This window comes from Wolffia australiana, chromosome 4, assembly GCF_029677425.1.
Source record: "Wolffia australiana isolate 7733 chromosome 4, ASM2967742v1".
Taxonomy (NCBI): domain Eukaryota; kingdom Viridiplantae; phylum Streptophyta; class Magnoliopsida; order Alismatales; family Araceae; genus Wolffia; species Wolffia australiana.
In genome coordinates this window covers 10,886,940-10,910,379 of record NC_135838.1, presented here as the reverse complement: position 1 = coordinate 10,910,379, position 23,440 = coordinate 10,886,940, and the positions used below count along the sequence as shown (strand labels likewise).

The window sequence follows — 23,440 nt, the reverse complement described above, 5'->3', positions numbered from 1 at the left end:
TTTCCTAATGTCAATGATCATTGTCTTTTCCATGTGATATAGGTCTCCATTTTGTCTGTTTCAATGCCAATATTCATCAGTGTATGCTCCATTTTATGCAGCACATTTCTCCCAAAGGTTCTTTTTATTCATTATTAGTTCAGGAGCAAATTAAAGCTATGCATATCTGTTACTCTATTTTTAGTTTAATTCATTATTTTTTCCCTGCAAACTTTGGAATCTACAGGACAGGCTGTATAGTATTAAATATTGCAGAAAAAGAAAACACATTTCTCTCAAAAACTATATTTCTTTATTCCCAGAACAGCAGTAAAAAAATCTTTCTTGCATTTTGGATTAGTGCACTTCAGTTCATTGTTTGTTTCCTGCGAACAATGAAGTACAGTTTGCAAGACAGGATCGTCTCATCAAAATTCTTCAAGAAAAAGAAGCAAGAGCAAACATGTTAGCATCATTTTATTGCCCATTTAATATGACTCATAAGTAGTTATATGGTACTGTTAATCCAATTTAGCAATTCTAACTACCGGGAAAACAAAATTCTTCTCTCTTCCATGGACAACTAATCCTTTTCTGGTATATATTATCAAACTGGAGGGAAAATCCAGCTTTCTTAAATAAATTTTTGACCTTAAAATACCTGGGAGTTATAATGTATAAACCTTTCTCAAACTCCTCCTTGGTGAAAAGACGATTGATTTATTCCATCAATAATAACATGAACCCACAACCGGAAGGAAACAATAAATAATGCACTCTGAGGAAACACATGATAAGGTCAACCATCCCAGTCGACAGACTTAATTACCAGATCAGCGTTCTTCTTTGACTCCATGATGAGTTCTGCGTTCGGCCGGTCATTATAATCCACCTAAGTCAAATAAATAATTCAACAATAAGCAGAAAATAACGGAAAAATATCTCCAAGTTTAATGCTTCTGAAAATTACCCGCCTCCTGGCAACTTCTGGCGATTTCCCTGATGAAGGACAAAATTTTAAAAATGATGCACTTTAAAAGAAATATGTTTTTTTAAGAGCAATACCCGTGGACATATGCCTTTTGACAACCCGGCTCATCGACAGGTCCAAGTCAATGTCAATAAACCTGAAAGTCAACTGAATACGTTTAAAAAATCATCTCAAATTCAATCTCTCTAGAGTGGCACTCGAAATCTACCATTTTTCATCGAACATGGATGATATCTCCCTCCAAGCTCCGTCCTCTAGGAACAGATAATTGCCCTCAATAATCACTACCTTGTGGCTGAATTCAGAAAAGAGTTTCATGAATTACCCAGCAGATTAATCGGGAGATATTACGAGATTTTTTTTGATTTGGCATCACTTACTGATGACCCACAAAAATATCTTCTTCCACAGGATCTCCGACGCCGTGGTCAAAGGATGGTGCATACACCGAGCCCTGGCATGACAAACGATGGATTTATATCAATGCAGAAATCAACAAGAATATTGGCAAAGAAACCTCAAGACAATGGTATTGAATTAATATTAAATTCTAACTCTATTTTTACATTTAAATTCTAACTCTATCCTAGAGAAATCGAGACATTCTTTGAAAAAAAGTGAAGAATAAAAATGAAAATGCATGAAAGAAGTCAGGAAACCTGCTTTCTCAGATTCTGGAGACATTTCAAGAGAAGGGCCGGGTCAAATGTCCACGGAGCTGGGCCAGGAATTGCATTATTAGCAATAACTTTCTCTTTTGGCCCAAGAACATTCTTTAAAGATTACTGCATTAGTTAATTAACCCAACATCTAAACCGCACCTCCTCTCCTGGCATGCGCTTCCTTTGGATCCTGGAAAATTAATGGAGATAATTATAAGAGAAAAAGGTTAATTGGAGCCAGAGAGAAAAAAACAGAAAGAAAGAGGGAAAAAAGGATCATGTTTTAACTATTAATGGAAAGCAAACTCACCTCCATAGCGTCAAGCTGCGAACGGTATAAATGGAAACCATCCATTGGAATTATTGCAGCAATATCATCAATTTCCATATTGGGAAATCTTTGGGCCCAAAGTTTGTTCAGACGATTAATTACTTCAGATGCCACCGTGCTCTTGCCAGCGCCGGGAGGCCCAGCTAGACCAACCAAGTATCTGCCAAAAATGGTAAACAGAAAAAGAGAGCCAAGATAAATAATGGGTTTGCTTAATTATTCTTTAAATTAAATCTGTGTAGACTAAATAATCGAAATAAGGTTGAAAAATAAGAAAGGGGATACTTGGCATTAGGGTCAGTCAGCTGTGTGATGCTGTCAAAAAGGTGAGCAGCTAGAGCGTCGTATACCTTTCCCATCGATCTATAAATAGAAAAAAGAAAAGTTTCAACTGATTCAAAATTAGATTTTTCTGTAAAAATACTGAAGCTTATGAAAAATTAGAGAGAAGAATACAGACATCAGAGCTTAAGGGGAAAGTTTTCGATTTCGTCAACCAATAAATAAAAAAATTATTCAGCGGATTGAAACAAGAGTTTTCTTCTGCTAAAACATTGAAGCTAAGGAAAAAATAAAGAAAATTAGAGAGAGAGAGAGAGAAGATAAATTCAGGATTAAGGGGAAGTTTAAGGCCTCGTAGACCAATACATGGAAAAGGAAAAGTTTGTACAATTGAAGATGAGATATTTCAATCTACGCAAAAATTAGAGAAAAAAAAAAGAAAAAACAGAGAAATCAAATACTAAGGGAAAATTTTAACGGCCTCATCACCCTTCCTCAAGAACTTGCACCTCGGCTTTAACAGGTGAAGAAGCCTGATAATAAAAAAAACATCAGAAATCACAGCTTCATGTCGAAGAACAAAGAAAGAACAGGAAACAGTAATAACTACCTTTGGGGCGACGCCTCTAAGTCCTAGAGATATATTCTGAAAGACTAATCTCGTATTCATCCATCCGGATGAAGCTAGGCGAAGATTAGTTCTGCAGGAACTGTGGCACAGGCGAATCTTGGGAAAAGAAACATCTGAAATGATAGAAGCAGACGTAAAAATAAATCCCAAGAAAGAAAATCAGTAAAGACGATTGTAATTCAATTCGATCCGGAAGAACGGTCATCGATTAAGCATATGCATCTTGTGCTGAGGAGATCGATCCGACCTCTCAACACAAAACTCCAGACACTTGTCGAGCGGAACGACGGGAAGAACAAGGTTAGAACAGAGTCATATCTCTAAATTGGTCGATCATCTCTAGATTGGGTTATATGTACGAACAAGGTTAGAACGGAGTAACTTCATTTTACATATATCTCTCGATTGGCATATCATTCATCTACAAATGAGCTCCCAGAACTTTGTGTAGTTCTCTTGATTTCGTGTGTCTAAGATCTTGGCAATCCTGAAAGCATCTATTTTCGTTATTTTTCTCTTTTTTTAGATTATGACAAATGATCTTGGTTTGATCACTGATTTCGGGTGATCTTCCTCTTTTTCTTCAAAAATAATAATAACAAACGATTGATCCAACCGCGAGAGATAGAAAGGCGGAGAAATCGCCACTGGTTTTTAGGACGAACAAAGTTAGAACAAAATTAAAATTAGTTTAGATCACAAACCAGACAATGAACACCTATCGCCGACGGCGCCCATCGCTACCCGCAGGACCGACGTTACTTCCATGCCCCTCGATTGCTGCCACAGTGGAAAGATTCAAAGAAATAGCAATAGCGTCGAAGATCTTCTATTTCAAGCCCCAAAACGAAATTCGATTAGTAGACATTACTCGATAATATTTTAAACCCTAGGATCGGGGCCACGATCTATGATCCGAACTGCAGTTATGGCAGCCGCAAACCAAAGCGGAGGAGAATCAAAAAAGGAAGGCGAGAACAGCTTCTAACACGGGGAAACATGATTTAACATGAAATTCATAGATCGTGATTTCAGATTAAACTGATAAAATTCCTAGATCATGATTTCGAATAAAACTGAAAAAATTCCTAGATCATGATTTCAGATTAACGAGAAACATGAAAAATTGACAGGAGGGAAAGTCGGCGTAAATCACCGCTTCGAGATGGTTGGATTTGGAGCACCGGAAATCGACAACTTCCCAAGAACAGAAAATTGGGCAGTAGATTTATCCCATGAACTGTAGAAATTTACATTCGCTTTTTTGAAGATAAATTGGCAGTATTAGTTGGCCAAAACAATTACACTGAGTATGCTAAATTATTTAATGTATGGGTGTCACTATTTATTCCATTTATATAAATTCCTCATTAAATATAGAAACTGATCTCATTTTTAGCTATGGATCAGAGTTTATTTCTTCACATTGTTATCGTATCTCATTGTAAATTCAAATGACGTTTAAATAAGTTTCTGGACATTAGTAACTTGGTTGACATTTGGAGAAATATATTTATGTGTAAAGGTAAACATAAACCATTCTATTTTTATAAATAATCGTATGCATAATCTACGGCGGATGCTCATTCATAATTACTGCATTAATTATGGGAGGCCGCTGATATACATTTCTTATTTTTTACTATATGAAATGTAAATACTATTTTTCCCCTTTTCGTTGTATTGATTAAACATTTTTTATATATATCCAAAACTATAAATAATTAAGTAAATTTCATTTCTCATTGAATTATTTCATCTTTTTTCATAGAAGGAATGGTGGAAATTTATTCTAGAAATCTCATACATGTTCCTCAATAATCTTCTCGATGAAGTGCTGGAAAAAAAAGTCAATCCCTAAAATATTTGTATGCATTACAATTAGCAAGAACTTTGAAAAATATGAAGTATAATAATCTAGTATCTGAATATTTATTTTTCAAAAAACTCCTTGTACCACATAAAATAGATAATAAATTTTGATTTTAGCTATCATGAATAAATATAAGTTCATCTAGGAGAATTAGGAAGATAACAATTAGATAACTGGATGATGATGGTATGCACTAGTTACCTACAACTAAGCGCAAAAAGGTTATGGATTAATGTTTTAGAAGCTTCCTTGAACCATTTTTTATTGTGGGATAATACTTATTGAAAACTGTTAGTATGGGTTTACCTCATAATTTAAGATAATTAGTAGACAGTGCTGGCGGAGGAGTATTTTTCCATAATTTTTTTGAAAAATTATGGAATAGATATTAGTAATTTCATTATGAATTGCGATGATGAAAAAAAAACTTTCATGATGTATTGAATTATTCGAAGCGCATGACCACTTTTTATGGGCGACCTAACAGATGTGGCCTTCTGTTTGCGCCACAACTAGAAGACATGTTCAAAACAAACACACACCAATAATGTAATGAAAGGCATAAATATTTTCCCATAAATTCTGATTCAAACAGTAGATCCTGCCTCTCTATTTACAATCGGCATGACCATCTAAACTTACTGATATTTACAACAACTCTCTCCTTATATAAAGTTCGTAAAACATAATTGAAATTTTCTCTGCAATGTCATCACCATTTCCATTATTGTCAACAACTTTTCACACAAATGATCCGCCAAAATAGATCAATGATCATCACCACCGCTTAAAATGACTGCTATGTACAACAATCCTCCTCCCTTAAATCACAATTTCTGTAGCAAAGAAACTATGATATGTATAACAATCCTCTCCCCTTAAATCAAAGTTTTAGATATAATCTTCTTACATTTTTTCCTTCAGAATTTCCCTCGGAATAGCTTAAAGCAAAAAAAAGTAGTCCCCATGGCTTGATTATCATCACCATCACCATGATCATACCAATGATGATCATCACGACGGACTAAATTGACAGATATGTACAATAATCCTCTCACTCTAACCCAAAGTTTCTAGAACAAAAATACGATCCTCCAAAGATCTTTTTCCCTTGAATTTCTTCTCCCTTAAAATAGAGTTAGCCCACAGCTCGATCATCATCACCATGATCAACGTCATCATCATGACCACCACAAACGACTGACATTTTTCCCTAGAGTTTCTCATCCCATAAAAATGAATGAAATAAGCCCACAGATTGACATCAGGATGATCATCAATCAAGAGCTACGATCACCATGATCCTCCCCCCTAAAATTGACCAATAAATTATTTTCCCCTCAAGACTCACTGATCCATTTGAAAGGGATAAAATTAGCACCATCACCACCACCACCATCACCATGATCAACTTCGGACGGCGAGTTCCTGGAGATGCTCGAGGAATACCTGGAGGCTGATGTCATCGGTAAGAAGAACACTCCCGGAGCCGTCTCCAGGCGCAGACTTGTATGTCGCCGAAGGGTTGAGCCTGGCCAGCAGGAACCTCGCCTGGCTGCTGTATTGATCACACACCACCAGCCTCGGCGCAGGCACCCTCTCCGCCGCCAGCGCCACGGCATCCGCCTCCGCCACCGCAGCCAGCGGCCCGTGGCGCGCCACCTCAGCACCCCGGTGCACCACCACGAAGAAGAAGGAATCAAGCAGCAGCACCACATCAGTCGCCACCGAGCCCACGTCCAGCAACACCGGAATCGGCGGCCCGTCCATGGAGTACTGCACCAGAGTCGGCTGCACCATCACCAGCGCCTCCACCACCCGCTCCCTGTTCAGCATCACTCTAAAGAAGGCCGTCTCGTCGGGGCTGCTGTTGAACACCTCCAGCAACGGCGATCGCCGGAGATGGAACATGAACTGCGGGAACAGGGAGAAGCCCGGCTTCAGCCGGAACGAATCCGGGTCCTCCGGGATGAAGTCCCCGAATTGGGCGGTGAACCGGACCAGAAGCTCGTCCAGCCACCGGGCCACGTCCCCCGGCCGAGCCTCCTCGGCCCGTCGCGCCGCCAACCGCGCCACCACCGCCGCCGCCGCCTCTTGATCAAACCCCGCCGCCACCTCCCCGGAATCCGGCGGAGCCCACCTCCGCGCCACCGTAGTGACCCTCAGCCGCACCCCGCCGAGCAGGCGGGTGTACCTGGTCCGGAATTGGAGGAAGAACACCGGGCAATTGCCGCCGCCGCCGCCGACCACCTGGAAGAAGAACGCCACGCTGGTCCTCTCCCCCAGGCTGGAGAGCTTCCACGAGGCGCCGGAGCTTCCGCATGGGCCCAGCACGGAGGAGACTTTGATCTCCTCGCTGGCGGCGACGTCAAGCGTGGCATCCATGCAGAGCTGCTGGCAGTCGTCCTCGTCCTCGCGGCGCAGGAAGATGCGCCGCGAGGAGCTTCGGAACTGCTCCGACGAGAAGGACTCGGCCAGGACCATGAAGCCGCCGGAGGCGTCGACGGCGGGGGCCATCTCCGCCGCGCCGACCTGGTCCAGAGAGCAGGCGAAGAGGTCGAGGGCGGCGGACTTCGCCGCCAGCCTCGCCGCCGCCGTCGCGTAGAACCGCCGTGCCCCGGCGAAGAGCGGTGCTTCGCCGGAGACGAGGTCGCGGTGGGTGCGGATGGGGCATTCGAATTCCGGCTCGGCGACCTTCCCCGGGCCAATTGTCGCCGGGCCGGAGACGAAGACCATGACCCGGCCGCCGTGGACGGTGGAGCAGGCTTCGAGGAGGGCGACGGCGACGGCGATGGCGGTGCCGGTGGCGCGAGCTGGGCGGCGGCCGACGACGCCGACGGAGGAAGAACAGCACATCTCCTCCACCGCGGTGGTGATGCTGAATTCAGCATCAGAGATCCGGCGGAGATACGGCGAGGAAACGCCGAGCAACCGCTTGATCTGAGCTAAGAACGTTCGATCTGAGATTGAATTTGAGATTGAATTTGAGATGGGGTTTTGGGATTACCTTGTCGGAGGGGATATCGCGGTCGCCGGAGAGGAGAACGAGGCGGGAGCAGTGGGAGAAGGAGAGATCGTGGACGGCGACCATGGAATCGAAGGAGACGAGGCCCACGAAGCAGGAATCGGGGAGCTGGGCGAGGGCGCGGAGGATCTGGGCTTTGATCGCGGCCATCTCTTCCGCGGGGGAGCAGGCGTCGACGACGAACACGAAAGCCGGGGAAGACATCGGGGAAAAACTAAGTCCGGAGGAGATATTGTACTCGACGGTGCTGTGGGTGGGGAAGAGCTCGGCGGGGAGGCTGTGCTCGCCGACGCCGGCGTAGGAGAGGGGGAAGGTGTTGCCGCCATGGCAGAGGGGGCAGATCCAGAGCTTGGAGCGGTAATCGACGCGCGCGTAGGGGTTGATGATGGCGCGGCAGGAAGAGCAGCGGAGAGGGGCGTAGGGGAGGAGAGGAACGTCGGGGAGAGGGGCGAGCGGGGTGAAGATCACGGCGAGGGGGACGACGAGATCCGCCATGGACGACGGCCAAGTGTTCCACGACCATCGCAGGCCTTCGATGCTCTCCAGCTCCGCGAAGTCCATCGCCTCCTCACGTAATCGGTTCTTCCATGGCTAGGGTTTCTAACCAGGCCTTCCCGAGGAAGAAGACGATGGGCTCTGTGATTTACTGATGCCCTCAATCTGTTTGGGTTTTTGTCGCAGTGTGGTATCTCCCGTCAAATCTGATGTAATTACGGTTTGACAATCCCCGTTTCCGTCCCGGTCACTAGTCAATGTTAAAGTCAAAGTGGAAAATTTAAGTTCATAGTAATATTAAATATACTAACCTCTCAATCAAGTTGGATTTGATATTTTTATAATTTTGTAAAGAATATTAATAGATATTAAATAATATACATCCGGTTCTGGGCTGGTTTGACCCTTGGACCTAAACCTGTTTTACAAACCGGTACACCCTAAAATGGAGGACCTACGGTACCGGTTCGATCCGGTCAAACCGGTCATTGAATAGGCCCCTTCTATTGGTTAGATATTCGCCTTCGAGTAATGGCGTTGCCAAAACTGGGAGGCTCCTAATCTGTTTGGGTTTTTGTTGCAGTGCGCTCAGCTGCACCTCAGAGATGAGGCTCCTCACTATGGGATGAAGCATGGTATCTTCCGTCAAATCTGATGTAATGCCTCACATCTGATAGGGATTAGATAGGGTTTCTAACAAAGCCTTCAAGGACGAAGACGATGGAGTTACCAAAACTATGATGCCCCCAATCAATTTCGTTTTCTGCTGGAGCAGCAGCCTTCTGCCTACTCCAACCTCACTTATGTGTCTACTACGCCGAGACTAGGGAACGACAGCCATCGTCCGTCATGTCACACGTCACGGTGACGGCAACGTGATGGAGGATGCGACTGAGATGAAATTAGGGGCTTGTGAAGATGACGATTACAGATGACGAACTAGACGGTGATGCGACAGTGACGAAGGGCCTCAGACTAGTGGTGTGAGGGGACAGCCGATATTTAAGCTTTTCAACGGCGGAGATTTCGCCATATGGTGTTGCGAACTCGATTTCTTGACATTTTGCCGAAAAGTCCTTTCATTAATTTGCGCGCGCAAAAGGATCCCATCCAAAGATAATTGGAGATATGCCCCTCCATTTCTCTCTCCTCCGCATGGTTGTTTTTATCCATCACATGTGACGGTGACGCCGTTCGATGATAGGGACGTGACGGGGACGGCGCAAACCATGATGATGATGTGAACGTGACAGATTTTTCTGAAATCCTTGGACGTGTGACAAGACGGCACAACAAGTTCGTCACGTCGCTGTCCTCACAGATCGTCATCCGTCCCCTCACGTCCGGGGCGTCACGTCCCAGACGTGCCGTTCCCTAATCGAGACACGAGGCACCTTGTTGTGGGCTGAAGTGATGGTGTACGCCATCAAGGATCGTCGACGACGTCGTCCACGCCGTCCGCCACCGTCATCGACAGTCGGGGGATGATGCGCGAATATCGTATCTTCATTCTCATCGTTTCTTTGTCGTGTTTTGTGTTTTTCCCGTCTCGTCGTTCTGTTTTCGTCGCACAGCGACACGTCTCGTCTTCATCGTGCATTTTTGTCAACGCGTGAGAAGGGGTCCTTAGCAATTTGGACTTCCCCTCCCACATTCCCCCTTTGTCCTTTTCTTTTATGTTTTTTAATTCACCCCTTCTATGTGTAATTGGGGCCCATTCTATAAGGGCCCCTAATGGACCATATTTCTTTTTTTTGTTGACCCACTAGGGGGGGCCCATTGACCTCTTCCATCTTTATAAGGGAAGAGGGGGGCGCCCTTGCCCCCTTCGACCAGGATTTTCTAAGTTGTATTGTCGCTGTTGGAATTCTTGGTCTCATCTCTCGATCGAAAGAAGGGAGACGAGAGGGAGGAAGGAGAGCAAGCTGAAGAGAGAATCAGAAGAAACAGTGCAGAAGAAGAGGGGAGAGCATTGTCTCTTCCCAAGGGGGGCCCCTGAACGTTTGGCTCACCTAGACGCCTTGCATCCTTGACGAGTGGCTAATGACTCCTGGTTGCTTCTGCAGATTGCCGGGACTCTCACCTAGTAGTCGTACTTTGCCAGCCACTCAGGATGATCGTGTATCTGTCTAAATCGATCCTGCATGCGGAGCCAGCAAACACATGGTCCCCTTTGACGACACCGAAGACTATTGCGCTGGTAGCGTGCCGGACACCAGCAATTGAACTCAGTTTCGTTGCTCTTCGGTGTGCCACCCTGGTGTTCGACCCTATTCATCCAACTGCTGCTGGCTTAGTCGCGCGCGCGGATCATGCGATCAAGGATGTCCATACGTGCACTCCACCTACTTGGTCTAGTGCCCGTCCGAGACGTGGTGAATTCCCGTATCATTAGATGTTCGCGTCGAAACCCCAGTGCTACGTGTTGCCGCTCTCTCCCGCCACCTGGTCTTGCTGCACTCCTCCTCCTCTGGACGCGCAAGAAATACCTGGCCGGACGCTCAAGCTGCCCTGCCGCTGCCCTTCGGTTTCTATCCTTCCTCCCTCCGACCTCTGTTACCACTCCTGTGACATTACGCCAGCCGAGCTGCTGTTCGCTCTCCAACACCTCTCCATCACACCCGCTCCGACCGCCGCAATTGTCGACGATTCTGCACTGTCCTCTCCCGCCACTCGTTTAATTATCCTTTGCAGTATAATTTCGTCTCGACTCCACCGCGCCCGGGCTAGGTAGGTGAGAGAGGTAATTGAGAGAAAACTACGACACAGTGAGCGTCTTATCAGTACGGACGAGTCCATCCATTACGTGCGAGCCCTACGGATTGATTCCGTTCGGCCCCAGACGTCTTCGTTGCTCCGACGAGGTTCGAGAGGCCACAGTCGCAGTCACTCAGCAACCCGGTCCAAGCTCAGAGCTCGAGGCCTCCCTTGAGTCAGAGACTGCACGTACGACACGTAGGAGGTTCATTTTTGCGCATCATAATTACATCAACCCGTTAGGGTTTTACCCGTCGGACGACGACACTGTCGATGTTCAATACCACCATCTGTTATCGGTACCGAGCCATCATACTCAGTGCCGACCGGACGACGTCCTAGACGATGTTCGACATCATGAAACATCATGGTTTCTGTTAAATCTAATGTAATGCCTCACATCCGAGAGGGATTAGCTAGGGTTTCTAACGAAGCCTTCAAGGACGAAGACGATGGAGTGGCCAAAACTGTGACATCCCTAATCTGTTTAGTTTTTTTGTTTGAGTGGCCTTACGCCCACTCCTACCTCAGTTATGTGTCAACCACGCCGATACTCGAGGCCCCTCATTGTGGGATGAAGCATCATGCCTTCTGCCAAATCTGATGTAACGCCTCCCGTCAAAGCTGATTTAATATTTCACATCGCATAGGGATTAGCGATGGCTTCGAACCCAGTTTTGCATGAAGAAATTGATGGTGTCACCAAAACTGCGAGGCCAAGGTCCGCAATCTGCTTGGGTTTCCGTTGCACCAGCCGCGTGTCCGACCCTCCCGTTAAATTTGATGTAAGATCAAGGCGGGCCCACTGCTAAACTGCAAAGGCTGGACGGGACGGGGATGAGGACGATGACAGGTGATGCGGACATGATCGAGAACGTCGTCCGATGGGTAATTCCCTAACGTGAATGTAACTACGTGATGCAATGAATCTTAGGCAGACGCATGCGCAGGCTCTGACACGTGAGGATTCGCCAAGCTCCGGGGTGGACGACTGGGACGCTGACGGTGACCTTTTGACCCTTGTCAGAGCGACGCCGGCTAGTCCGCCGTCAAACAGAATAATTCCGTTGACACTGGCAAGTAACAGACAAGCTCGACGCGTACATGGAAATTCTCTCGAGTCGTAGTTTTCGAGATATAATCTCTCACCTAGACTAACCCGAGCGCGGTGGAGTGAGACCGAATGTATACTGAAGAAAGTAATGTAACTGACGAGCAACAGGGACGGGGACGATCACAGGTTTTTCAAAAGCAGGGGTGACAATATCATAAACTTCATTTTCACAAACAGGATTATTCATTTTCATCTGGATCACAAACTGATTTGAACAAGGCGGAGAGGAGATCGAGCAAGATCGGCGAAGAACGAGGAAGAACGAGGAAGAACGGGGAAGATCGGATCAGAGGGAGAGGCCGGAATCCTCGTCCTCGTCGAGAGAGGAGGTGTAGACGAAGTAGAGAGACCAGATCAAGCCGAAGACGCCGAGCAAGATCCATCCGAGGAGGTTGTTGCTGATCCCCAAACTCAGCCCCGTTCCTTCCGTCGACAATCGCTCGTCAACCAGCGCCAAGGCCGGCCCTGCCGTCGCCGTCGCCGCCGTGGCCAGCAAAATCGCGCCGAAATCCCTCGGCGGCGCCGCCGAGCACCTCATCCTGCCTCCTCTGGCGCGCGAAATCGCCGGCAGACCTAGAAATTCAAATTCAAGTTCATCAGAAGCCGATCGATAATCGTTTGTCGATGGAGTCGAGATCCGCAAACCTCGAACTACAGCCTTCGGCGAAGATCCATGGATCGCGGATGTTCGCAAGAAGGTGACGGATCCGGCGACGGCAGCCATGGCTTCGCGTCTCTGAAGAAGATCGACAGAGAAAGAGGGAAGAAATTCGGAGAATTCGGGCTGGAGCAGCGGCCGGGGAGTATTTGGGGGCGGGGGAGTGCGCCTGATCGAATCTCGACCAACCAAATCTCACCACGTGGCGAGATCCTATCCATATTGCAGGTAATTCCTCGGAAAAACCCTCGATTTTTACCTTCTACCAAGACAATCTGTAGGTTTTTTCTGCGTTAATCGCACGATGAAGAGAGCGACATGGATTCTTGGAAGGTGAAGAAGGCTTCGAGAGTCGATCAAGGTGCTGGCGACGGGAAGAACTCTGCGAGCGTTGGAGAAGAGAGATGTGAGCTGCTGATCGGAGAAGCGAGATGCCGGCGGCGGTGCCGGCGGAGGGAGCGAAGAAGAAGGTATCGGTGAGGAGTTGGATTCTGATGGATGGAACGGGAAGAGAGACGATCCTGGACGTTGATAAGTACGCGATCATGCATCGAGTTCAGATCCACGCTCGAGATCTTCGGATCCTTGATCCTCTGCTCTCCTACCCTTCTACCATTCTCGGTCGTGAAGGCGCCATCGTTCTCAATCTCGAGGTAGATGAACTTGCCCTCTCGTTTTTCGTGTTTCTCTCGCTTGGGTTTATCAAATTTCTTACGAATTGTTGTTGCATGTTCTTGATCAGCACATCAAGGCCGTAATTACTGCCGAGGAGGTACTCATTTTTGCCTCGTTTTTTCTTCTTCTTTCTGGGTTTTGACGAATGATCACACCTCATCTGATGTTCAGTGGATTGCATGAATGTTTAATTTATGCTGTTAATGACATTATGTTTATCGGAGCACGCACACAAAATCTTAAAAATGTTATACTATTAATGCGTTTATCATGTTATCAAACTGTTGCTGCATGTTCTCGATCAGCACATCAAGGCCATAATTACTGCCGAGGAGGTACTCATTTTGCCTCGTTTTTTCTTCTTCTTTCTGTGTTTTGACGAATGATGACGCCTGATCTCATGTTCAATTGATTTCATGAATGTTTAATTTATGTGTGATCACATTTTGTGTGATCTCTCCTATCTTTGTTCAAAAAAATGAATGTTTACTTTCAGCACAATCTTTGAAATGTTTATTGGAGAGCATACACAATCTTTGAAATGTGATATTATTAGTGCATTTATCATGTTATCCAACTGTTATTGCATGTTCATGACTAGCACATCAAGGCCATAATTACTGTCGAAGAGGTACAAATTTCGCTTCGTTTTTTCTTCCTCTTTCTGGGTTTTGAAGAATGATGACACCTGATCTGATGTTCAATGGGTTGCATGAATGTTCAATTTACTCTGTATATAATATGATACTTATTGAAGCACGCACACAAAATTTTTAAATTGTGATGTTATTAGTGCATTTATCATGTTGTCAAAGTGTTTCGTCGTAGGTATTACTTCGGAATCCGATGGAAGAGAATGTCATCCCTATTGTTGAAGAACTTCGGCGAAGATTGCCCGCCTCGAGCATTGCTCAGCAGGGTGGGAGGGAAGGTTTGAACGGGCCGGATGATGTGGAAGCTCCAGAAGAAGATGGTATGTTTTTGCAGAGTTGCTGTTTGAATGATCTTTACTGAACTTTACGTTTTTATTTGGATACTCCTTTCTATTGTGGGAATGTGCTGGCTTAAGGTTTTTTTCTAAAATTAGTAAATATTAGTAATATTTCTTTACAAAATAACGTATTGTTTATTTTTTCCCTATCATAAATGTTTCCCTCTGTGATTTGACTTGCCGCTGGCACCGTTTAATTTATGTCAATAAAATCGTTAACCTTATCCATCTGTACCAGTACAAATTTTATACACCCCCACCCGCGAGTGTATCTCATTCTTACCATTGATTTTTCCTGGCGTTGATTTTTTTTATCCTTTTGCTAGGTCAAGTTTATCTGTACTCCCTCTTCTCGCAGTTTTTAAGCTCATCCTTTTTCTGGGATTTATAATTAATTAATCCTTGTGGCGTATCCGGAAATTATTTGTTGATATGAGTACTTTAAACTTATTTTGTTAGGCTTCCCTTTCATTTTTACTACTGTATATGGACATTTCATTTGGTTCAACTGATAATGTCTTCACTAAACCTTATTCTTATCTTTTATTTTTGCCTCAGATGTAGATTTTGAACCCAAACTTAATCTTGTCCTGTTTGGTTTCCTTTTCTTCAAGCCCCTGACTTTATTTTATTTACAGAGTCTCCTCTAGAATTTCGGGCGTTGGAAGTTGCTCTGGAGGGAATCTGTAGTTACCTTGATGCGCGGACTACAGAGCTGGAGAATGCTGCCTACCCTGCTTTGGACGAGCTGACCTCCAAAGTACGACCAAGTTTGAATTTATTTAAAAACTAGTTTTATACTCGTCTGACCGTCTGAATTTAATTTCATAGCCTTGAAAATGTAATTTCATGATCACTACAAAACATTAAGAAGTTTTTCCCTGAAGACCGTCTGAATTTAGATTTTTCTCGGTAAAGATTTCTTGTTTCTTCATCTAAAGTGACATTTGCTTGCATTTCTGGATAATCTATTAGAAGTTATGATATTGGATTATTTACTTATTCTGTCCTCGCATCTATGAAAGTAGAAATATCTCCGTAGGTTTGGGGGTCATCGTTTCTTTCTGCATTATATTTGAGCTGTAGATGGATTTATTTTCATCAGTTTTTGATTCATTTTGTTTTTCCATCCAAAATCTCCGTTTTATTTTGATATCACCTAATTTAATTGTCTTGCAAACTTTTTAGGTGAGCAGCCGCAACCTAGATCGTGTTCGTAAACTGAAGAGTGCCATGACCCGCCTGACCGCTCGAGTTCAAAAGGTTAGTACTTACCTCTCAACTCTGAAATTTTGCTGGGAAACCCTCGTTCTTTCATTATTAGACTGCTAGACCTTTTTCTTTTTCGTTAAGTCTCAAATTTCACATCAGACGAAATGTTGCAAGGATGCCTATTGTTCTCCCCTTGAAATTTTCAGGGCTAAGAGGGCTGGACTAAAAAAATTTAAATTTTACCTGTTGAGACAGATTCGAGATGAGCTTGAACAGCTGTTGGATGATGACGATGACATGGCAGATCTATACTTAACAAGGAAACTGATCGGAGCAACCTCTCCGACAAGTGGGTTTGGAATACCCAATTGGGTGTCTTCACCACCGACGATTGCTTCAAAGATCTCCAGAGCAAGCAGAGCGAGTGCTGCCACCATCCACGGCAACGAAAATGATGTCGAAGAGCTCGAGATGCTTCTGGAGGTCACATCTAAGCTTTGGTTTCTCATCCCAGTCAATCCATTGACTTATCTCTCGTGTTTGCAGGCTTATTTCATGCAGATTGATGGCACGCTGAACAAACTCAGCACGGTACTCGAACGATTTTCTAAAAATTACTACTCTTGGCATATTCTTCCCTTTTTTTTCAACGGTTTCCTGTGAATGCATTCCTATTGCAGCTCCGGGAATACATCGATGACACGGAGGATTACATTAACATCCAGGCATGCCTTACCTAATCTTTCCATATATCCTTCTCTCTTGGCTCTGTTTCTCTCTCTAAAGATTGGAACTGTGTGGTTGTTTGCAGCTGGACAATCATCGAAACCAGTTGATTCAGGTGAAGATTTTTCAAAAAAATTTATTACTCAAATGGTCTTCTACCATGTGTCTGAATCTTTCTCTCTCTGTGTCTCAGTTGGAGCTGTTCCTGAGCGCTGGGACTGTCTCTGCCTCCCTCTACTCACTTGTTGCTGGGATATTTGGCATGAATATTCCGTATAAATGGAATGATGACCATGGATACGTATATAAATGGGTGAGAATCTTCCTCTCTCTCTCTCTCTCTTCTACTATACTTACCCATCTATCCTTCGGTCCCTTTCTCTCTCTTGCTCTCTCACTTTCCCTCACTTTATATTCATCTATCCAGCCACTGCATTCACTCTTGTACACATCCATCTCTCCATGTACTCGTATATTTATGTCTATCAACTTTATTAAGTCTCTCTCTCTCTCTCTCTCCCCTCTTTTCCCCCTTCCATCCCAATATTTCATTCATAATAATTTCCATCTCTGTACAAATCTATGCATTGACCCGGCGCCAAATCTATCTATATATTAATTTCTCCATCCATGTCTCCCTCTATTTTAATCTTTTCTCTCTCTGGCACCTATCACAATGGTAATTTCTGCCGCAGGTGGTGATTTCTGCTGGGCTGGGGAGCCTCTTGCTATTTATATTTATCGTGGCCTATGCTCGTCAGAAGGGCCTCGTGGGTTCTTGATCTGGTCTTTGCCAACAATAATCCGACGATTCTCCAACCGGCCTGCTGCAAAGGTTCCAGCCATTGTTGGAGAACAGAAGAAAATATGGGTATTATAATCCTATCTTTTTGGGGGCATTTCCCACAAATTTTTAATAATGGATGATCTGACTTACATAATAGTGATTCTTAACATGTTACTCTGGTTCTATGTACTCGTGGAACCGTATTTTCAGAAGATGGAAAGCGTTGCGTCGATGAGCCAGTGATTGTAACCTGAGAACTTCCTTCTAGATTGTAATTCCACAACAGAAATAGTGAAATATCTCAAATTCAAAGATTGTTCCAATGTCCACAATGAGGGTGCAAGGAGAGATGAGAGTGAGAAGTTTTTGATGGGAAGAGAAGGATGTGAATGACGAGGGGATGCAAAAGATTGCAGATGAACTGGTCAACTTTTTGTTAAGTGTGTGGTATCAAGCCTACGAACACGCGAGAGACGAGTTGCAACCAAATGGGAGAGGAGCGAGGCAGGAGGGGTAACTTATGTTTCAATTCCTGCCCAAACCTCTCCTAAGAAAGGGCTTAAGCAGTCACTATAATGGGCTGGGCCTCCATATAGGGGCCGTTCTTTTGTCAATGTTTCTTTTGCTCATAGACCCGAGACTTGATCATATCAATACACCCCCCTTTGTTGGCCAATTTGTCTTAAAGCTATAAGTTCACAAATTTTGTATGGAGGGAGGAGGTACATTCCCTAGAAGCTTAAAATAGGGCGAGACCCTATCAACACTTGAGTGCCCAACACACGGAAGTTGAAGGAAAGAAGATGGTAGTCTTATCTGCAATGACATGCTATACATAATATTTGGTGAGTGACTAGGGAAGTGGTTCAAAGTGGTACTCCTGGATTGACTGCACATTTGAGCTGCAACACGTGGAAGACAATGTGAATTTGGGCATCATGAGTATTATGAACTGATTGGCCATGGGCCCAATGTGTTCAATGATTGGTAGGGTCCAAAATTATGGAGAGAGCTTCTCAAACAGACACTTGGCAAGTGACTACATGCAATATGACCAGATCTTGAGGTAGATGTAGTCACTCATTTCAAGTTCCACACAACAACAATGTTTGTCAACAGTGACATTCATGGTTGCTTTGGATCTATCCCAGTTCTAGCATCAAAGGTGGAATAAGTTGTTATTTTATGTGGCCAAGGAATAACCTTGAGGGGGAGAGGGTGAATTATGTTCTCAATTTATATTATATTTTTATATTTAATTAGCCTAGGATTTTCTACTTAAGAAATGAGGTACGGGAAATGGGAGACACATTTTTTTAAGAAAACTTAGGCTAATCCTTAATGTTGTTCGGGGGTATCCGTCCCGAGGTGATGATGTGCCGTAACCGAGCTTGTGTGAATGTCCCCTAAGCAAATCACTTGGAAATAGGGCTGGACAAGGATACCAAGAAAAAAGAAAAAGTCGATGAAGTTTTGTCGTCCTCAACCCTCGGAGGCTTCCACGGAATGACGTTGCTTGATCTACTTCAACTTGACCCCAAATCATTCTTCTTTTGGCCCCTAAAGCATTAACCTTAGTGATCACAAAGATCTAACAATAATAGTATATTTCTGAATAATGTATTCTCCTCAACAACACTTTGTATTGATGGCTACTTAAAATAGTATTCAAGACAAGGATCAATTTTAAGTATTTCAACAAGAATACTTTTATGTCAAAAATTTTAATTCAGCGTTAAAGACTCATAAATATAACTATGACTTCCCTTTAGTAATACCTCCTTGGTTGTGGTCCTTTCTTCAGTCTTCTTCTCCTCCACGTTTTTCTTTAGATGAAATTCTTGATTCATGTTTGATCTTTGATGCTTAGAACTAAAATATCCTTTTCAATCTTGCACAAAATGCAATGATTCCCCCTGGAACAGTTTTTTAATACAATTGCGCACAACTGTTATCTCATATAAAGTGTTAGAAAATAAATCAGATAAATCTCCAGAGATCAATCTTTCAATGTCCTTAGTTTACCCCTCGATTCCTCAGTATCCAACTTTAAACCCATGTAACTCTTTCCATACTGAACCAAATGATCCAATTTAAATTTCTTTGGTTTTAAATAGATGTTATTAACAATTCATATGCTGAAAAAACCTCAAAATCAGTATAAAATATTTGCTAAAAATTATAAACTTATCACAAGGTCGCGGATGTGTGAAGTTCAGATCCCGCCCTTCTTTTCTTTGAATCTTGAAAAACCGTGCACCAAAAACCACGATTCTAAGTTCTATATACTTGTATTGATGTTATAAAAAAATGATCTCTTCAAAGAATGATAAAAAACTTCTTGAAAATTACTCCAAAAATTGAAAGATCTCTCTAGCTTTTGGACTGTTATTTTCAAAGGGCAAGGAGAAGGGAGTTTTGCAGTTAGGGCTTAAAATTGTATATATTGACTTAGAAATCTGAAAGGGCATAATGGTGATCTCTTAAAATTTCAACAGTTATATGCCTTGATTATGATTAAGAAATATAAAATAATAATAATTTTGATTTTGATTTTTTATATTTATAATTTTTCCATCAGTTCAAAACACCTTTCAAGAGTTAAGAGCAAAAACTAGCCATTATGCCAACGATTTGAGTTTTAAAAATAATCTTAAATTATTTGGTATGTTTACCACATCATTTAAACAAATATGTCTACATTGGATAATAATATCTTCACGTAATTTATTTTCATTAAATCATCAGTAAATTCACCTTAAATACTCAAAGGTAATAAATAGGATTTTGGATAAGTTATTCAATAAATCAAATGATGACTGATTCACAAAAATATGTGAACAATATTAAAAACTATGTTTATATTCATGTCATAAAAAATAAAAATCCTAAATACATGATTTAACTTGTTAAGCGTATGGTTAAACTAATTATCCTTTTAATATATTGAAGGCCTTTATTTTATCTTCACATACAATCAGTCAACTACTTGACTGAGGGCCTATTTTGATTTGATCACAACCCATATTTAGGCATGCTTCACTTTGAACATTCATAAAAAATACACATTAAAGCATTGTGTTAAAAATGCTCTTAAAGCTTAATCTTCAGTTGTCTTGGTCACAAAGATGTTGTCTAGATTGCCTATAGAGGGGACACAAACCTGTTACAGAGGCGAGCTGGATGTTCAAGGTTGTACGTGGCTTGAATAGCCATCATTTTGATGACAAGTGATACACGGTGCGGTAGCTGACCTTAACTGAATTTAACCACATGCTTTATTGTTTCAGTTAATCCCCTATAAAATAGCAAAGATAGGCCTCCAAGATGAGGTTCGTCATCTTTTTTTGCCATCCGATTTTAGGTGGTAGCGTAGCTGTAGTGTTACTATGTGCTTTGTATAGCATGCATTTCCAAAGAGATAAGGGCTTAATAAATACTTTGTCGTGATTTGGAGACGATTGCACAGGGGTGCCAAGGAGCCTTATGATGTCTTGGATGAAATTCTTGACAAAGTCTTTGGCTGAGAGCAGAGACATAGGGTGAGAGAAAAGGCATCTTTGGTGAGCCAATCCATCACGACTAGGATCATGTCAATGTTGATATATTTGAGTAAGCCTTTGATGAAATCCATGAAGATCTCATCCTAGATGTCTAGTGGTGTGTTGAGGTATTTCAATAAACCAGGGAGAGCTATGGTAGATGTCTTAAACTGTTAGTACATTCGACACTTGTTGATAAAATTCTTGATATTGCACTTCATGCATGTCCAAAAGAATTTCTAGAGGATATAATGTCTTGAGAAATCACTTGTGGCCCCATCCATGAATATGACACTCGTCAAGGATGGGCCAGACGAGGGCACATAATTTTGGAAAAAAGGAACCTAACATCATGAAGGAGTGTCTTTAGAGAATGCTAAGTTGTAGAAGGGGGCCTTGCAGATCTAGAGGTCATGTATGATCTTGGAGAACAATATATCCTCACCCGCCTCATGGTGAATAACCTCCAAGTCATCCCAATGCGACCAAGAGCTGGTACTAGAAGCGAGGTTGTTGTTGTGTAGAACAGGAGACATGACATTGTTCACCACATTGGTCCTCTTGTCTTTGTAGTAAATAATAAAGGGGAAGCCCATAAACCTGGAAAGCCACTTGTTATAATCCCCTTGGATTTTATATTATTCCATCATACACTTCACTTTGTGCCTATAGATGCAGACCACAAATTGTTAAAGTAATAGGTAATGTGTTACTTACAAAGGGTGAGGGTGATTGTCATCAAATTGTGCTCACAACAGAGCAAATGTGAATTATTGGCGGGAGCGATCGGCTAAGTATTCTATTGGATGATTTTATTGCATTAAAAAAAATGCTACTCTAGCTCTCGAAGCATCTGATGGAAATATATGTGGCCAGCAAGCCAATCACACATTCCACATCTCGTTCCGTGTTCACAAATACAACATATTCATTATTGTTCATGTGTGATGCTTATAATTAAGTCCATGAATACATGATCGGACTTAGTGAATTATGATGAGATCGTAATACGGAGATCATTAAGCATGTGTTCTAAACATTCCTATTCAAATGATACACGAGAAGGACATCAAAATATCCGACTATAATAGAATACTATCTAGCCTTACTCATATGATGAGTATGGCCAGTCTCGTAGCCATTAGTGTGGAGACACTAAGGATAGATAGTAGGTGCTCTTGAGTGGAAAGAGTTCACTGAAATAATACATACGAATCCCTGAATGGTATAATACCAAATTGTAAATCAGGTAGATTCACATTAGAGTTGTGTAAGCTGTCCTTAGACCTTAGACACCAAAGTCGTCTTGTGGACGGACGGTTGTACTTTGACTATGATCAACGAATCTCCAATCATGGGATTCTAAACGGTCTTAGTTCGGATACATCAAGAAGTTCATGAAGACGATTGAGTGGTCAAGATGCGATTGTCCACCCTCGATATAAGAGATGACAACTCAAGAAAGACGATGCGATGAAGTCCTTTGCCAAGGTAGTGAAATATCAGAGAAGAGTTCTCCGATGATTTTGGAATGCATTAGTACTAGCTCGGATAACTGATTAGGGTTTGACAGTTGACCATATCCTTGGTCTCTCAGGTCAGTGGATCACTTATAATGTGTAATCGTGACATGAACCAACCTGAGTGACATTTAGGTATAATGCCATTCAGAAATTTGTATGGATCAATTCCGTGAACTGTTCTCCAAAGAGCACCCACCATATGTCCTTGGTGTCACCACACTAATAGCCACATGATCACCTATACTTATTGTATAAGTAGGATCTGCTAGTGCTATTCTATTTGGATAATTCGATGTCTGTCTCGACCATCCATCGAATATGAATATTTGGAATACATGTTCAAAGACTATTGATCAATGTATTATGATCTCATCATAATTCACTAAGTCATTGCATGGACTTCATTACAAACATCACACGGAATAATAATGAACGTAAGTATTTTATTAAATGAACTTAAATAAACATGGTAGTATGATTGGCTTGACGACCACATAATATCCATCAGAGGCCCCAATGAACATGCATACACTCCAGAGTTTGAAGGCAAGAGTTCCCAACGATGATGTCCCCGCTAAGCTCTTAGACATGCGAGAATGGGAGGAATGGTGTGTAGTTATAGAGGCATTGTTGGTTTTTTAGTTTAATGACTTCTACATCAGAAGACAAAGCATAATTATATATGGACTTTTCAAAAAAATTAAGACCTAATGATCAATGCACTTTTCCATAGAATGGATATATAATATCTCAATTCCTAAAGCGAGTTGTGTTAAGTTGTTCAATTTTTTAGCCTTGCTATCATTGGTATGTTGAATCTCCTCATTTCTCTCAAGGAAAATTTTTATTGATCCACAATCAATATTTCAATGTTATAATTGCATCTAGAGGGAGGAAATCTATGGAGAGAAGGTAGATGAACGACATGCATCTGACATGCTTTCTCCTATTTAATTTAAATCTTCCTCCTATACATAACTGACATTATTTTTTATAAAAACTCATAAATTTGAAATATGTTTGCCAACATCCAAAATATTATGCGTATTACCTGTCATGGCCATGTATAACTATAGAAAATAATTTCAATTATCTAACCTTCATTAATCAAAAAAAATATTAATTAATCAAATATTGATTTAACCCAATCGATAGGTTCAGTTTGTAGCACATGGGGTGGCAAGCT

The 23,440-nt window shown here is 42.5% G+C and overlaps 4 protein-coding genes across 7 annotated transcripts; 1 reads left to right on the top strand and 3 right to left on the bottom strand.

Moving 5' to 3' along the window:
• Positions 1 to 679: 679 nt before the first annotated feature.
• LOC144701916 (P-loop containing nucleoside triphosphate hydrolases superfamily protein) lies at positions 680 to 4,191 on the bottom strand. 2 transcript variants are annotated; one of them, XM_078573732.1, is made up of 13 exons: positions 4,033 to 4,191; positions 3,581 to 3,656; positions 2,856 to 2,989; positions 2,735 to 2,778; positions 2,249 to 2,326; positions 1,943 to 2,123; positions 1,792 to 1,822; positions 1,630 to 1,688; positions 1,351 to 1,424; positions 1,179 to 1,265; positions 1,045 to 1,106; positions 950 to 978; positions 680 to 871 (listed from the first exon to the last, which is right to left on the bottom strand). In XM_078573732.1, the coding sequence occupies exons 2-13, from the start codon at positions 3,642 to 3,644 to the stop codon at positions 779 to 781; spliced, it is 936 nt and encodes a 311-aa protein (XP_078429858.1). In that variant the 5' UTR covers positions 3,645 to 3,656; positions 4,033 to 4,191; the 3' UTR covers positions 680 to 778. The 2 variants fall into 2 exon arrangements, with proteins under 2 accessions (XP_078429858.1, XP_078429859.1); XM_078573733.1 differs by lacking the exon at positions 4,033 to 4,191 and adding an exon at positions 3,748 to 4,009.
• Positions 4,192 to 5,698: 1,507 nt separating this feature from the next.
• On the bottom strand, positions 5,699 to 8,446 carry LOC144701915 (protein transport protein SEC23 G-like). 2 transcript variants are annotated; one of them, XM_078573730.1, is made up of 2 exons: positions 7,757 to 8,446; positions 5,699 to 7,689 (listed from the first exon to the last, which is right to left on the bottom strand). In XM_078573730.1, exons 1-2 carry the CDS (start codon positions 8,333 to 8,335, stop codon positions 6,157 to 6,159), a joined length of 2,112 nt encoding a protein of 703 aa, XP_078429856.1. In that variant the 5' UTR covers positions 8,336 to 8,446; the 3' UTR covers positions 5,699 to 6,156. The 2 variants fall into 2 exon arrangements, with proteins under 2 accessions (XP_078429856.1, XP_078429857.1); XM_078573731.1 differs by having other exon boundaries at positions 5,699 to 7,627; positions 7,757 to 8,238.
• A 3,838-nt stretch (positions 8,447 to 12,284) lies between these two features.
• Positions 12,285 to 12,919, bottom strand: LOC144701914 (photosystem II reaction center W protein, chloroplastic-like). The gene is made up of 2 exons (XM_078573728.1): positions 12,786 to 12,919; positions 12,285 to 12,713 (listed from the first exon to the last, which is right to left on the bottom strand). Exons 1-2 carry the CDS (start codon positions 12,862 to 12,864, stop codon positions 12,427 to 12,429), a joined length of 366 nt encoding a protein of 121 aa, XP_078429854.1. The 5' UTR covers positions 12,865 to 12,919; the 3' UTR covers positions 12,285 to 12,426.
• On the top strand, positions 12,888 to 17,501 carry MGT9 (magnesium transporter 9). 2 transcript variants are annotated; one of them, XR_013581148.1, is made up of 13 exons: positions 12,888 to 13,026; positions 13,132 to 13,451; positions 13,541 to 13,570; positions 14,302 to 14,446; positions 15,103 to 15,224; positions 15,653 to 15,727; positions 15,932 to 16,159; positions 16,223 to 16,267; positions 16,357 to 16,401; positions 16,488 to 16,517; positions 16,596 to 16,715; positions 17,098 to 17,273; positions 17,400 to 17,501. XR_013581148.1 is itself a non-coding variant. In XM_078573727.1 (12 exons), exons 2-12 carry the CDS (start codon positions 13,230 to 13,232, stop codon positions 17,182 to 17,184), a joined length of 1,149 nt encoding a protein of 382 aa, XP_078429853.1. In that variant the 5' UTR covers positions 12,888 to 13,026; positions 13,132 to 13,229; the 3' UTR covers positions 17,185 to 17,501. The 2 variants fall into 2 exon arrangements, 1 of the variants encoding a protein (XP_078429853.1); XM_078573727.1 differs by having other exon boundaries at positions 17,098 to 17,501.
• The last annotated feature ends 5,939 nt before the right edge of the window (positions 17,502 to 23,440 follow it).

Bases quoted from the DNA above. Each gene is read 5' to 3' on its own strand.
- LOC144701916 (XM_078573732.1), bottom strand. From the start codon at position 3,644: ATGGAAGTAACGTCGGTCCTGCGGGTAGCGATGGGCGCCGTCGGCGAT. The intron at 2,327-2,734 runs GTGATGAGGCCG...TTCTATTTATAG, and splicing joins GTGCAAGTTCTTGAGGAAGG to ATCGATGGGAAAGGTATACG. The intron at 1,823-1,942 runs GTGAGTTTGCTT...TTAATTTTCCAG, and splicing joins CGCAGCTTGACGCTATGGAG to GATCCAAAGGAAGCGCATGC.
- LOC144701915 (XM_078573730.1), bottom strand. From the start codon at position 8,335: ATGGACTTCGCGGAGCTGGAGAGCATCGAAGGCCTGCGATGGTCGTGG. The intron at 7,690-7,756 runs GTAATCCCAAAA...TTCTTAGCTCAG, and splicing joins GCGATATCCCCTCCGACAAG to ATCAAGCGGTTGCTCGGCGT.
- LOC144701914 (XM_078573728.1), bottom strand. From the start codon at position 12,864: ATGGCTGCCGTCGCCGGATCCGTCACCTTCTTGCGAACATCCGCGATC. The intron at 12,714-12,785 runs GTTTGCGGATCT...TTGAATTTCTAG, and splicing joins GCCGAAGGCTGTAGTTCGAG to GTCTGCCGGCGATTTCGCGC.
- MGT9 (XM_078573727.1), top strand. From the start codon at position 13,230: ATGCCGGCGGCGGTGCCGGCGGAGGGAGCGAAGAAGAAGGTATCGGTG. The intron at 13,452-13,540 runs GTAGATGAACTT...GTTCTTGATCAG, and splicing joins CCATCGTTCTCAATCTCGAG to CACATCAAGGCCGTAATTAC. The intron at 16,268-16,356 runs GTACTCGAACGA...TTCCTATTGCAG, and splicing joins CGCTGAACAAACTCAGCACG to CTCCGGGAATACATCGATGA.